A 16,520-nucleotide genomic window follows, 5' to 3' on the forward strand; every position below is an offset into this window, starting at 1 on the left:
TCTATCATAATCATCATAAAAACCAACAAACTTGTCTATTCGTAATTTCGTATGGTGTACTATATATACAACAGTGTCATTCAATACATAAAATACCAAGATACATTTAATACAATTGTTATTAAAAGGATTGATAGAAAACAAAAGCCCCCAACACTTATTGCAGCATGATCAAAATTCATTCTTTTCTTGGGGAATTCTGGTTCACATTGTTAATTTGGTTAATCCTTGCCGCGGCTGCTAGCGACGCTGCAACACCGCCAGGACGCGTTGTCAGGTTCGGATCGTTTCTTAACTCGGCTCCGATAACTCCCTCTGCATCCCTACGTGTTACAGGCTTGTCCGCTGGTAGCTTTGAAGTTGCATCCTGTTTCATACTGAAGAAAAAAAAACATTGTTTAAACCGCGAAACTGAATTGTTTTGACCAGTTTGGCTGATCCTACCAACCCACCCAACCCGACCAATTTGGTTTGGTTTGTCGGCTTCTAGCGTTATAGCTAGTAGTTTGGCCTGGAATCTTCAATAAAACCGGACAATAAACACCTCTAATTAAACGTGTTAAGTGTTTTATCCCAAACAAATGTCTAATTTACATAAATGTGTGGTTTCAATGTAAATTTGTAACTTTCAAGATGTAATATGTAAAAACAAAAAGTTTATTAAAATACACATTTTGACCATTGACTTTGACGATATGACCTTTGACTTTTTTATTTACTCATATATCATTTGGCATTCCTTTTTTTTTTAATTAAGAAAAAGGTATTTTGAATATTTTCTAAAAAGTGTTTCAGGTCAAACGGGTCGTGTCTGTGTCAAACATGCTATACAAAAAATCATCTTTGTGTGTCTTACACGTTTATTTATGTTTGTGTAAGGTTCGACAAACCAACCCGTGAAAAGTAGCCGAATCAACTAAAGCAATGCATGTTTACCGCAAGAATCTCGCTCAACTTGGTTTTTTCATCATCTCTTGTGAGGCGAGCGTTTCTAGTGGCAGCTGACTGAGCCGCTGCAGCAACGCCTGTAACACCCTTGGCAAACACAACATCGTCCCACTCTTAGGCGATCTCACATTGGCCGTGGACAAGAGAGATCACTGGTTCATAAGTAATGTCCTACCTCTTCAATCACCAGCGCGTTTTGGGCAACCAAAAACAAATCCGTGAGCTCTTCGTGGGCAGAGCGGACAATATTGGTGGTGCGAGGGACCGGATGTAACAGTTGGTATCAGAGCCACTCTTGTGCCGTTCGGGATGTTGGGACACGCCTCATCGAGGACGATGAGTCCAAAGGGGGGTTGTCTGTAACACCCTTGGCAAACACAACATCGTCCCACTCTTAGGCTATCCCACATCGGCCGTGGACAAGAGAGATCACTGGTTCATAAGTAATGTCATGCCTCTTCAATCATGGTGATGTGTCATTGGTTAAGTATTTGTTCTCCTGATGATGCAGCAGCCTGTTCACTGTTTTTCATGCCACCCTTCACATTTTTTACCCATTTATTAACATCATAAGTCAACATTTGTTAAAAATAATTATGTTGTAACTTGTATGTATTCAATACCTAGCTTATTGTCTTTTTTTTCAAAGTAGTGTTTACATCGATACAGAAGGCAAACAGGCAACAAGTTGTGTTGCTAGTCATTTCTGGATGGCAAAACTAAGTTGTTCAAAAATAGTAACATTTATAGAACGCGGGGTCATAACATTTATAGAACGTGGTTTTGATCTTCTTATCTATATCTTTGTCACACATCCATCGTAAATATATATTGTATAACTTAATATTGCACGATACGTGTTTTTAAACCTGTTTTGACATGTATTATTCAACCTAATGAAAGAGAAAGCTAACTTTTGTTAACGGATATGCGAGTTCTATTCATGAGATAAACCAATCAAAATGCACGATGATGGTACATGTGAGGTGTATATACATTTAACTCGACTCACCTGGCTTTCTTCGTTGAGGTGGTCTTTGTGTAGTTGAACGTTGAGATCCTTATTTTCTTGAACGTTTTCATGGGAATCTTGAGTTTCTTCCCCTAATTGTGGTTTCATAGGTTGTAATTGGCTCATTTTGTTTGTGTTTTGCCTAATCTACCTAAATTATTTATTGCCTCTAGATTTCGAAACCTTTGGAGGATGTGTATGGAATTTAAGGATATATAACAAATTGGATCAAAAAGTGAATGGCAAAGGGTTGGATGATATCATTTACTTGTGTTTTTAACATTTGACAAGTGGTGGGTTCATCAATCGTCATATATATAATGTATGACTTGCTCTTCTGCCTTTGGCCAATAAATGTTACATGTTTGCAATGTTTTTTGGATGTTGTGGTCTACTATGATTTTCTCTACCAGAATAAACTTATAATCTCACGTTAAAAAAGTTATTACGTAAAACTTAGCTTTCTTTCTTGTAGTTTATTTGGTTTTGGTTTTGAATATATAAAATGTGTATCAAAACTTATTTAATAAAATGTTAGTATGCATGTAGTCAACTTAATAAATCATTGATGCACTATCTAATATATTCTTTTCCCTTCCTAACATAATATTGGTTCTGCTTTTGAATAACAATTCTCTATAATATGCACGTTCTTTTTTTAAAACCAATATGATATAGAGAGTGATATAAAAAAAGTTATTCTATCATTATGTAACATTCTTTTTCTATTTTATTAAATACCATTTTCAATCACTTTTTTTAAAAAGGCTTAGCGTGAAGTTCATCAAAGGTTCAAATGGGGTTATGTCTAATAGTGACACGTTTTTACGAGTTCAAATGGGATTTGAGTTTATTAGTGACACGATGTGCTTGTGTGTGTTATGAGTAAATTGAAGTAAAATACATGGTTATAGATGTCTTCGTGTATAGAATGTTTTACTATGGCATGTTTCTACGTGGAAGGTAGCAGATGGAAGATGCACATTTGTGAAGAGTTGATCAGGAAGATGGAAGTGAGATCCCATGGCTGATAAACAATGAAGCGGCTCAAATTGAAGTCCACCATATTTGATACAAGTCATAGAAGGATTGCATTCTTCGAGGATCAAGGATCCCTTGATTATGTGCTACGGCCCGGGACTTCATATCAACATTGTATGAACCTAAAAGGTTTGATTATGTACATGGTACTTGATATCAACATTATATTAATCTAAAAGGTTAACAAGCGAGATAAGTAGGCTACCGTTGACTTACAAAACAAACATATCCAGTAAAATTCCACTCTTAGCATAGTTGACTTACAAATAGCTTTGATGTTACGCTCACAAAGGTTTTGTATTGCAAGTGGTAAGAGTATTAAAAAACTAACATAACATGTTTTAGACACATCCTCATCACATTACTCCACATGCGTATGAAAATGAAGAAACATGATGCAATTGATAGTCATTAAAGAGCAAGCAGATGGTTCAGGTACAACGTCCAAGGCACTTAGTACAAATCACTATAGCATATTACTACATATTATGGGTTTGTAAACAACTTTCACTCCAAATCAAGAAACTTTGAGAATGAGAACAAAAACAGGACATGGAAACTACTCAAACTTCTTAATCAAAGACATGTCATTCAGCATTTTCTCTATAGCTTCATCATCATGTCCACGTCCCCTCGAATTCAAAAAAATAATAATAAAACTTTCAACGACTGCAAAAACATATTCAAACTTGAAACATATTCACAATAAGCAATTTAAAGTACCTTGATAGATGGGACCATAGCAATTGCTTCCTCCACAGTTTCAGGACAAAGGTTTCCAAGAACACAGAGCTGCACGCATATGATGTTTAGTATCATAACCAACAAGACAATTAGGTAATAATCAGACATCGATTGTCAGAGAACATTACCTCAAACTCTGCCAACTGGTATCTACTCAGTAATCTGAATGTTAGTTAAGAAAATCAAACTAGATTCACTACATAAATCATCCTAGCTAGTCAAAAGAGTAACTGGCCCACTTTCCGCCCATGTGCACTGTCGCCAAAGCACACGGGCCCATTTGTCACCTATGTGCACCAGGCCACTTGTCGCTCAGGCGTAAGGCGTAAAAAAAAAGAAGCATACACCCAAGACAAAAGGTGAGGTGTGTGTGTGTGTATACATATGCATACGCGCACACACATACACAAATACATATACAGACTACTGACATACATATTGTATGTTTATTAGTCTATATATGTGTGTGTGATAGACAGATAAAATTAATATGCATGTAATCAAGGATACTCTCGAACTTGTCTGACAGCATCTGGATTCTTGTAGCGACTGAAACGCTTCACGTATTGCAGGGACTTCTCAAACACTCTGATACAAAAGTGTAAATAGTTGGTAATTTGAATGATTAAAATTATAACCAGCAGTATTATATCATAAAACTAATGTTTGGGTCGTATCAGATACTAATAGCAAGAAATATTGAATAGAACATTTATACTCAGTGAGAAACTTGATTCATTGGATCTTCAGACATCTGCTGAAGATGCTCGTATTTGTGTTCAAGAATTAAGGCGACTTCACAATTCATCAAACACTTGGCCTTGAGAAATTCTGAAAAGCATATGCAGTTATCAGTAACAAAAAGTTAGAAAAAGAAAAGGAAAAAGAAAACCTTAACATTGCATATGATATAAACAAGAGGAGAAAGTAGTAGCATCGCCTATTTTCAGCTCTGCAGCATTCTCTTCCTCTTCTCCAGACATATTGACCAATAACTTGAGGCTGCACGAAGTAAATAAATAAAACTCCATACTCCAAATGGTGAAAAATGTGATAATAGTTAACTAGAACTAGAGGTTGTTCAATACATAACAAAGTTTGTAGTTATTAAAAGAAAATAGGTGTTGCAGCCAACAATTTCAAATACAACAAATATATGTATGTATAGATGATACCTCGATTGGTTTGGTTGATATATGTATGTATTATGAGTCGCAGAGAAGAGAAATAATTAACTAGGAGGAAGAAGAATGAATGAATCTGCTCAGGCTATATATATTACACAACTACTTTGCATAAAAGTAAAAGCCATCCCTAGACTATTATTGACCTTACAGTTACGTCCCATGAAAACCTTTCATTATATTATATTATATTATATTACATGAACGGTTCACAAACACAAATAAAATCGGCAGAGCCTAGAGGTTTATTTAACGAACACGAACAAGGGCGTGTTCATGTTCGTTCATTTAACTTTAAAAGAACACGAACACTTAATCAAACAAATATTTATGTTCATGTTCGTTTATTTAAAAAAATGAACATTTGTGTTTGTTTGTTTAATTTCTAAACGAACATAACTGAACAAAGATAAACGAGCATAAATGAACATATATAATCAAATTTAAATGAACACAAACATAAATGAAAACACTTAAATGAACACAAATTAACAAGTATAAAACCTTTAAGTAGATCACTAATCCGGATAATATTTAATTAATTTCTATTAGTGCACAAACAAACATAAATAAACGCTTATGAACATAAATGAACGAACGGAAACATGTGTTCATGTTCTTTCGTTAAATTAAACGAACATAAATGTTTTGTTCATGTCTGTTCACGAACAGTTCATCAAACGTTCAGTTCGTTTACAGACCTAACTCAAAGAAACATAACCTACAGTTATGGTTGTTTTACAATTGGGAATGAGACTCTTGATAATCAATATAATCAATACCTGGCACAAGTGCACAAGCCCATCTCATTGTAAAATTACAGATTTAGTCTCTAGTGTTAAATAGACGTTAAGTCAACTCAACGTAATAAAACTATTTTATCTTTTTACCTAGAATGTAAAAAATGCATTTTTATTTTTAAGACATATATAAACAAAATCACGCCCTTTTCTTTGGTCTTTTGTCACCCATGTTTACCGGTTCTATAAAGAGAAGAGACCCATGGTAGCCTGGTTTTTTTCATAGATATTCAATCAAGTACCAGACATGTTACAGCTTTTAACAAAACAGTGGATAACAAATCCCAAATTTCTGAAAAGAAAATACTAAAACTGCAAAATACGCATAACAAATGAACCAATGCTATTCACTCCATAACTTATATTGGTTTTGGACATATCAAAGCTGATTAGGACCGATCCGGTTTCAATTTAGAAATAGTTCTGTCCCAAACAAGGTTGTGAACCAAATAAAAGCATGAGCTTTTAAAGATAAAAGACTACAGTTTTAGACCAGATCAAACTGCCAATCGGTGGACTAGAATCTAGAACTAAACTGAAAATAGACAGTTTTTGCACACACAGTTCTCGTTTCTCAATATTCATGTAGAGCACAAAATGGTTGAAAATAACAGAATCTAATGCATATATAAATTCCAAATACCCTCACGTAAAGTAAATAAATCAAGATTGCTAATTATTTTCATAACACTTTTAACGTTAGTCTCCTACTACGGCTTTCCCAAGTTTCATTTTTTGGTTTTTGGGGGTTCGATTCGAGGCCTCCAAAGTCCTAGCCTGTACTTGTGTGCATACTTCAAGATCAGCTTTCTCTGTTGCATCAAAATCACAATACTTAAAGTTTCCAATAATTCATGAAAATTAGCTCTCTTTCTTGTAGTTTAGTTGGTTTTGGTTTTGAATATATAAAATGTGTATCGAAACTTATTTTATAAAATGTTAGTATGCATGCACTCAACTCAATAAATCATTGATGCAATATCTAATATATGCTTTTCCCTCCGAACATTGCTTTTGAATAACAATTCTCTACAATATGCACGTTCTTTTCAAAACCAATATTATGTAGAGAGTGATAAAAAAACAATGGTGATGTGTCCAATGGTGATGTGTCCTTGGTTAAGTATTTGGTTAATCTCAGAGCTGTGGCTTCAAGTGCTTCTCCAGTGGTGATGTGTCCTTGGTTAAGTATTTGTTCTCCTGATGATGCAGCAGCCTGTTCACTGTTTTTCCTGCCACCCTTCACATTTTTTACCCATTAATTAACATCATAAGTCAACATTTGTTAAAAATAAGTATGTTGTAACTTGTATGTATTCAATACCTAGCTTATTGTCTTTTTTTTTTCAAAGTAGTGTTTACATCGATACAGAAGGCAAACAGGCAACAAGTTGTGTTGCTAGTCATTTCTGGATGGCAAAACTAAGTTGTTCAAAAATAGTAACATTTATAGAACGCGAGGTCATAACATTCGTAGAACGTGGTTTTGATCTTCTTATCTATATCTTTGTCACGCATCCATCGTAAATGAATATTGTATAACTTAATATTGCACGATACGTGTTTTTAAACCTGTTTTGACATGTATTATTCAACCTAATGAAAGAGAAAGCTAACTTTTGTTAACGGATATGCGAGTTCTATTCATGAGATAAACCAATCAAAATGCACGATGATGGTACATGTGAGGTATATATACATTTAACTCGACTCACCTGGCTTTCTTCGTTGAGGTGGTCTTTGTGTAGTTGAACGTTGAGATCCTTATTTTCTTGAACGTTTTCATGGGAATCTTTAGTTTCTTCCCCTAATTGTGGTTTCATAGGTTGTAATTGGCTCATTTTGTTTGTATTTGCATAATCTACCTAAATTATTTATTGCCTCTAGATTCCAAAACCTTTGGGAGGATGTGTATGCATAAAATGGAATTTAAGGATATATAACAAACTGGATCAAAAAGTGAATTGCAAAGGGTTGGATGATATCATTTTGTTGTATTTTTAACATTTGACAAGTGATGGGTTCATTAATCATCATATATATAATGTATGACTTGGTCTTCTGCCTTTGGCCATTAAATGTTACATGTTTGCAATGTTTTTTGGATTTTGTGGTCTACAATGATTTTCTCTACCAGAATAAACTTATAATCTAACTTTAAAAAAGCTATTATGTAAAAGTTAGTTCTCTTTCTTGTAGTTTATTTGGTTTTGGTTTTGAATATATAAAAATGTATACCAAAACTTATTTAATAAAATGTTAGTATGCATGTAGTCAACTTAATAAATCATTGATGCACTATCTAATATATTCTTTTCCCTTCCTAACATAATATTGGTTCTGTTTTTGAATAACAATTCTCAATAATATGCATGTTCTTTTCAAAACCAATATTATGTAGAGTGATATAAAAAAGTTATTCTATCATTATGTAACATTCTTTTTTTTTATTTTATTAAATACCATTTTCAATCACTTTTTTTATAAAGGCTTAGCGTGAAGTTCATCAAAGGTTCAAATGGGATTGAGTCTAATAGTGACATGTTTTACGTGAAGCTCGTCAAGGTTCAAATGGGATTGAGTTTATTAATGACACAATGTGCTTGTGTGTGTTATGAGTAAACTGAAGTAAAATGCATGATTTTAGATGTCTTCGTGTATAGAATGTACTACTATGGCATGCTTCTATGTGGAAGGTAGCAGATGGAAGATGCACATTTGTGAAGAGTTGATGAGAAGATGGAAGTGAGATCGCATGGCCAGTAAACAACAAAACGGCTCAAATTGAAGTCCACCATATTTGATACAAGTCATAGAAGGATTACATTCTTCGAGGATCAAGGATCCTTTGATTATGTGCTACGACCTGGTATTTCATATCAACATTGTATGAACCTAAAAGGTTTGTTTATGTACCTGGTACTTGATATCAACATTATATTAACGTGCGAGATAAGTAGGTTACCGTTGACTTACTAAACAAACATATCCAATAAAATTCCTCTCTTAGCATAGTTGACATACAAATAGCTTTGATGTCACACTCACAAAGGTAAGAGTATTGAAAAACTAACATAACATGTGGCACATCCTTATTATATTATGCCACATGCCTACGAAACTGATCAAACATGATGCAATTGATAATCATTAAAGAGCAAGTAGATGGTTCAGGTACAACATCCAAGGCACTTACTACAAAATCAGTATAGCATATTACTACATATTACGGGTTTGTAAACAACTTTCACTCCGAATCAAGAGACCGTTGAGGATGAGAACAGAAACAGGACATGAAAACTACTCAAACTTCTTAATCAAAGACATGTCATTCAGCATTTTCTCTATAGCTTCATCATCATGTCCACGTCCCCTCGACTGCAAAAACATAATCAAATTAAACTTTCAACGACTGCACAAACATGTTAAACTTGCAACAAATTCATAATAAGCAATTTAAAGTACCTTGATTAATGGGACCATGGCAATTGCTTCCTCCATAGTTTCAGGGCAAAGGTTTCCAAGAACACAAAGCTGCACGCATATGATGTTTAGAATCAAAACCAACATAGGTAATAATCAGACATCGATTGTCAGAGAACATTACCTCAAATTCTGCTAACTGGTATCTACTCAGTAATCTGAATGTTAGTTAAGAAAAATCAAACTAGATTCACTACAATCATCCCGAGTAGCCAAAAGAGCAGCTGGCCCACTTCCCACCCAAGCACACTGTCGCCTATTCGCACGAACCCAGTTGTCACCTAGGCACACCAGGCCCACTTTTGCTCAGGCGTAAGGCGCAAAAAAAAAGCATACACCCAACACAAAAGGTGAGGCGTGTGTGTGTATATACACAAATACATATACAGGCTGCTGGCATGCATACTGTATGTCTATTAGTCTCTATGTGTGTGTGTGTGTGTAACTGTGTAATAGACAGAAAATTAATATGCATGTAATCAAGGATACTCTCGAACTTGTCTGACAGCATCTGGATTCTTGTAGCGACTGAAACGCTTCACATACTGCAGGGACTTCTCAAACACTCTGACCAAAAAGTGTAAACATTTGGTAATATTAATGATTAAAATAATAACCAACAATATTATATCAAAAAAGTGATTCAGGTATATTGAAGAAAAGATTTATACTCAGTGAGAAACTTGATTCATTGGATCTTCAGACATCTGTTGAAGCTGCTCGTATTTGCGTTCAAGAATCAAGGCGACTTCACAATTCATCAAACACTTGGCCTTTAAAAACTCTGAAAACCATATGCAGTATTCAGTAATAAGAAGTTCAAAAATTGGAAAAGAACCGTCTCGTTATCCATAGTATATAAAATGTGAAGATAAATAACAAGAGGAGAAAGTAGTATATTTTGAGCTCTGCGGCATTCTCTTCCTCTTCTCCAGACATATCAATCGACTGATAACTTGCGCCTGTGAACATAAACAGCCAAATGGTGGAAAAGCACCAGATAATAATAATAATATAATTATGCTGCAGTTTATAGTTATTTAAATACAAAATAGGCACAAATAATGTGCAGGCAACAGTTTCAAATAACTAGTGCTTTAATCTGTTATTATTATCACAACATAAGATGAGAACTGAAATCAATTCAAAGGAGCGTTTAGCCTAAAATCAAACAATTCAACACGTCCAAAATAAATCGAAGAAACCCTAAATTACAAATACAAGTAATTAAACAAATCGATTAAGGACAAATGATACCTTGATTGATGGATATATGTATTATGAGTCTCACAGAATTAACAACGAAGAAGAAGAATGTACGTATTTATCTGATTGATTGCTGCTCAGGCTAGATTATATTATATAAACGACGCCGTTCGATCATATTATATTACACAACAGTTAGGTTAGGTCCTCTAAATAATAATGTTTTAACACTTCAATACCTTACTATTTCTCATTATATTAGCTTAGCTACCTACACTACTACTATATTATATTTCGAATCCTTCTTATGTCCATTCAAGCATTACCTCACCAATTTTGTAATAACCTTGGACCAGCATTCACCAACGAATCCGACCATACATGCAAACTCGAAAACACAAGCATTTCGGACTGGTATACAGGTATGGGACCGGGTATGAGATTAGTTTAGAAAAGTTTCATAGATACGAGATAAAGTGATGCCCGGCCTTGTTTACCCAAACTGTACCACAAACATTTTTATTTTCATTTTCATTTTCATTTATCCGTAGACAATAGCATAATCTACCATTTCACTAATGCTTACTTAGGGTGTATATTTCTAATTTCCTTAAATAATAAATTAATATAAAAAGTTCAAATAGATAAATATGTACTTGAATTTTTAACAAATTTACAGGCATACATGACGACAGTTACATGACTAATACACGCGTTATTGTGGATACTGAGTTGGATATGAGACAGTTTTACAATTAGGTATGGTATTGTGATTATCAATACACGTCACAAACTCATCTCATTGTCATCCCTAACTCGAAGAAACATAACTTATAGTTATGGTTGTTTTACAACTGGGAATGAGACTCATGATTATCAATACACGTCACAAACTCATCTCATTGTAAAATTACAGATTTGGTCTCTAATGTTAACAGACGTTTTTTTAAGTCAACGTAATAAACTATTTTACCTAGAATGTAAAAAATCCATTCTTTTAAGTTTTAACACGTATATAAACAAAACCACGCCCTTTCGTTTAGTCTTTCGTCACCCCTGTTTAACGGTTCTATCAAGAGACCCATGGTAGCCTGGTTTTCATAGATATTCAATCAAGTACCAGACAAGTTACAGCTTTTAACAACATAGTGAATAACAAATCCTTAATTTCTGAAAAGAAATATACCAAAGCAGCAAAGTACTCATAACACATGAACTAGTGTTATTCACTCCATAACTTATATTGTTTTCAGACAAATCAAAACTGACTAGGACCAATCCGGTTTCAATTGAAAACCAGTTATGTCCCAAACAAGGTTGTGAACCAAATAAAAGCATGAGCTTCAAAAGATAAAACACTACAGTTGTAGGCCAGATTAAACTGCAAATCGGTGTCCTAGAAACTAGAACTAAACTTAAAATACACAGTTTTTGCACGCACAGTTTTCGTTTCTCGATATTCATGTTGAGCGCAAAATGATTGAAACTAACACAATCTAATGCATATATAAACCCTCACATAAAATAAACAAACCATGATTGCTAGTTATTGTCAAAACACTTTTAACGTCTTGATTAATCTCCTAATATGGCTTTCCCAAGTCTCATTTTTTGAATTTTGGAGTTTCGATTCGAGGCCTCCAAAGTCCTAGCCTGTACTTGTGGGCATACTTCAATATCAGCTTTCTCTGTTGCATCAAAATCACAATATTTAAGTTTCCAATAATTCAAGAAAAGTTCAAATGCAAATATGTATCCATAATTCCATGTGCATCTTGGTTAAAAAAAGCATGAGATGATCCGAGGCTTTTTGGTCCCAAAAGCTGACTCGCATGTATCACATAAGTGCAATTTCATAGAATAGTAACCACTTTGAAAAGTGTTCCAATTAAGTCACTCAACTTTTATATTTTATTAAATTCAAGGTTTTAACATGTTTTTTTAGCCTTTCTCTTTTTAACATGTTTTATATAGGAAATCTTTTTATCTTTTTTTATTATGTTGACGTTGAGTGGCGAAGTGAATTTTATTTTATTTTTTTGAATTTTAATATAATTAACGTTTTTTAAAATTTTCTAATTTTAACTACATGTATTGCAAATTCCGACTGTAAGGCCCCGAACCCGGTGACCCTACTTTAGCGTCGGATTTACTCATAAACACAGTTCTTCAAATCAGAGTTTATTAAAACTTTTCGCGGAATATAAAACATCAATCATTTGTTACAAAACATTAAATCTTTTCTTTGATACCATAACACAAAACTTTATATTTAAAACATCTTTACTTCTTTCTTCAGATGCCAGCCGTTCAATCCATGCCGTGTGTCATCCTCATGCTAACTCTATAATCAGCTCACCTGCGTGCATACTAAAAGTCAGTTACGCTAAGTGAGTTCTAGTTAATCGAACGCCATACAATACATACACATACACACATATCCGTAGATACATATCCATACTTCACTAGTTACCCTTCTGTTCTACATACATACTTGCTACCATACATACATACATATCTACAATCACTAACCTCAGTCTACCGAGAGTACGTTCATAGTTCACCGTCTATACCTGTACTCAAGGTCGTGAACACGTACAAGGTTCGCAGTCCTTACCTATGTTCACCATTTATGGTACGTACAAGGATCGCGGTCCTTCCCTATACCATAGTACATCCACAACACGTACAAGGTTCGCAGTCCTTCCCTATGTTGCAACCTAATTCATAGCACGTACGAGGTTCGCAGTCCTCCCCTATGCTACAAAATCAGCACGTATAAGGTTCACAGTCCTTTCCTATGCTGAAATACATCCACAACACGTACAAGGTTCGCAGTCCTTCCCTATGTTGCAACCTAATTCATAGCACGTACGAGGTTCGCAGTCCTCCCCTATGCTACAAAATCAGCACGTATAAGGTTCACAGTCCTTTCCTATGCTGAAATACATCCACAACACGTACAAGGTTCGCAGTCCTTCCCTATGTTGCAACCTAATTCATAGCACGTACGAGGTTCGCATTCCTCCCCTATGCTACAAATACAGCACGTATAAGGTTCACAGTCCTTTCCTATGCTGACGCCTATCTACATTACGTATAAGGTTCGCAGTCCTTATCTACGTTTACATATATCATCTACTTCACGTATAAGGCTCGCAGTCCTTAACTACGCCATCACCAGCCGAGTCTATGTCCGACAGAAGCTAGAGGGATTTGCCATCCTAACTTACTATGTCGAACGTAGAACTCACATGCCATTCGTGTACCTATATACACATACTTACATTATAACATAAGAACACTCTAGGCATTCTTTACCTCATTCATTTAACAACCATACCCCTTGTCGTTACGTGCAATATCCGAAGATCGTTCACGCCCCGACAAGTATTCATTTGAAATATTCATACATCTTCGATATATAATATTCGTACCTTTATTTTTAACCAGACAGTACGCGCAATATCCGAAGATCGTTCGCGTACCGACAAACAATCATTCATATCTATCACACATATCACATATGACATACACTTATCACTTAGGATAAATGTATTAACAACACATCGAGTATGCACACAGCCCCGAAAACATAACAAGGAATGGGGCTAGAAACTCACCTGCACTCTGCTTCTTTCTTCTGATAGCTGTAAATCCCTTCTTTAACTGAGCTCGGCTGACTGTACAAGTTACACGTATCAATACTCGCCTGATCTAATCTGGTGGCCTAGTATTAGCTTACTTTTACTTATCGCTTTTAATTTATTTCCTAATCGAACTCGGCTTTAGGCGAAGTTAAACTTTAGGCGAACTTAGCTTTAGGCGAAGTTACCAGCTAGGCGAACTTAGATTTACAGCGAAGTTGCCATCAGGCGAACTTAGCTTGCAGGCGAAGTTAAACCTTAGGCGAACTTAGCTTTAGGCGAAGTTACCAGCTAGGCGAACTTAGCTTTACAGCGAAGTTGCCAGCAGGAGAACTTGGCTTCAGGCGAAGTTGTCATCAGGCGAACTTGGCCTCAGGCGAAGTTACCAGTTAGGCGAACTTAACTTTACAGCGAAGTTGCCATCAGGGGAACTTAGCTTGCAGACGAAGTTCATCAGGCGAACTTAGCTTGCAGGCGAAGTTCATCGCTTTGAAGGCGAAGTTGCCCAGATCAGCCGTTGTTCGGTTTCTGTCCAGCATTTTTGGGCGATTTTAACACCCTTGCTATGGTTCGACATCACCCACTACGTTCCCGACCATTTTCGGTCGTATCTACAATATAAAACTTAGATCTTTAAACTTCAAATATCAAGAATCATACCTTTTTGAGCTTGTTTGGATCTCGTTTAACTTGTTAACACAACTAATCGCTCTCTCTCTCTCTCGGATCTGCCCGTTCCTCTCCTCGGATCTGCCCGGTTCCGGCCGCCGGCGAAGTTGTGGTGTAGTGTGTTTTTGGAGTGTGTTTGGAATAGGTGGAAATGGAAGATATTTTTGGGTTTAGGGGATATTTATATCCCTGAAATCCCATGGATCTAAGGCCCATTCTCGTTTAACCCATCTCAATTAATCCAAGTCCATGGTCCGCTCCTTACCCGATATTAATTAATCACGCGAAATCACTAAACATAACTTCCTTGACGCACAAAAAAATCTGTGAGACTTTATTTGAAGATTTAGTGACCCGATTTGGGAAAAATATGCATGAATGACCTAATTGAAACACTTTTGAAACTTGGTTACTATTCTATGAGATATTCCCTACGTGAGGCGCTAATCTATGTTCAACCAAATAAGCTTTATTTATAACGAGAAGTTATCTCTCGTTTGTATTACATATCAAGAAAACCCTTCATAATTTCTTCATCACTTTGGATGTTTTAACATATAGGCCTTCCACAACTTTGACCCAAAACGGCGAAAAGATTATAAATTGTTTACATGATGAGGAAGGCCGCTTTTGGTTGCACATAGAACAATGTCTCGCACACACGAAGCTATTGCGTTTTTTCCTTTGGGATAAATGCCTTTAAGTGTCTCGCGTGTACTCCTATATCATATATGTAATCCAAAAGAAAAAGCAAAAGCAAAAACAAAATAGATGCCACTCAGCATAATCTCAAAAAGCGCCATGAAGCAAATACTTAACTCACGATCAGATCAAGTCAGATAATATTATACTTACGTGTTTGCAAACTTTCGGATCGCCTCCAACATTGATTTTCTTGAGCTTCATAGAACGAGCAACCAACAGATTCTGCAAATCTCCAAATTCAGCTTCGAGTTTTTCTGCATAAGTCTCGACACCATTCCCTATCCCGTTCAAGAACTCCGGTATCCCAACTTTCACTGTAAACATCAAACAATTTTCATTGTTGTATTTAGGTGTAACTAAATTTACATAAGACCAAATACGAAAATCTTAATAAACAATAACACGAGTTGAGGGGTGTGTTGTACATGCTTTACTGCTAGTTCAAATTTCAAGCACTATTATGGATTTGGGCACTAAGAATTAAGAAACCTCTAAGGTTCTAATGGGTGAAGCTCCTAGACCAGAGTAATCAAGGCGGAACAGTTGGATGGGGTCCAAGGTGTTGAGCGCATGACGGAAACAATGCTCAGTACTAACTCAGAGTAGTGCTAACTCTCTGATTAAGTTTCCACTTATCTAGTTATAGGAGAGCGTCCATTTCAGAACCAAGATTATGTTGAGAACTGCGAGAACTAGATGTGGCAATATGAATGGGTTGGGTTGGATTTGCGTGATGGGTTAAAATGGGTTTGGGTCAGGATGGATTTTTAAAATAGAGAGTTAGGATGGGTATGGGTCAAAATGTGTAAAGTTAACTCATCTTGACCCAAATAAAGGTTAAAATACAAAGGGTTTCAAAAACCCCTAAAAAAATTCAAAAAATTTAATAAAAAATAATAACTCAAAATATAAATCAAAAACGCAAAAGGTAAAACAGCTAAAATGTTTCCCTCGCCATCCCCGTTCATTAAAAAAAATCCGGTTTTGTGTCGATTCAGGTTTGATTTTTTGGGGTTTTTTTTAGGTTTCGTTTTGCTTTTTTCATTTTGGTCGGTTACGGTATATGTTCGGTTTCAAATAT

General features: G+C 35.5%; 2 protein-coding genes across 2 annotated transcripts in view; both read right to left on the bottom strand.

The window, feature by feature from the left end:
• LOC143532878 (DNA-directed RNA polymerase II subunit 4-like) overlaps positions 1-5,739 on the bottom strand; it is a 173,539-nt gene extending 167,800 nt beyond the window's left edge. The window contains exons 1-5 of the mRNA XM_077027799.1: positions 5,712-5,739; positions 4,468-4,576; positions 4,256-4,333; positions 3,874-3,907; positions 3,725-3,793 (exon numbers count right to left, since the gene is read on the bottom strand). Coding sequence (XP_076883914.1) covers positions 3,725-3,793; positions 3,874-3,907; positions 4,256-4,333; positions 4,468-4,576; positions 5,712-5,739 — 318 coding nt within the window. The remainder of the gene's footprint in view (positions 1-3,724; positions 3,794-3,873; positions 3,908-4,255; positions 4,334-4,467; positions 4,577-5,711) is intronic.
• A 3,112-nt stretch (positions 5,740-8,851) lies between these two features.
• Positions 8,852-10,030, bottom strand: LOC143532875 (DNA-directed RNA polymerase II subunit 4-like). Its single transcript, XM_077027793.1, has 5 exons — positions 9,888-10,030; positions 9,702-9,779; positions 9,337-9,370; positions 9,195-9,263; positions 8,852-9,107 (listed from the first exon to the last, which is right to left on the bottom strand). Exons 1-5 carry the CDS (start codon positions 9,971-9,973, stop codon positions 9,030-9,032), a joined length of 345 nt encoding a protein of 114 aa, XP_076883908.1. The 5' UTR covers positions 9,974-10,030; the 3' UTR covers positions 8,852-9,029.
• Positions 10,031-16,520: the final 6,490 nt, after the last annotated feature.

The sequence above is a fragment of the Bidens hawaiensis genome, unplaced genomic scaffold, assembly GCF_021521415.1.
Source record: "Bidens hawaiensis isolate Kalapana, Puna unplaced genomic scaffold, B.hawaiensis_p1.1 tig00009567_1, whole genome shotgun sequence".
Taxonomy (NCBI): domain Eukaryota; kingdom Viridiplantae; phylum Streptophyta; class Magnoliopsida; order Asterales; family Asteraceae; genus Bidens; species Bidens hawaiensis.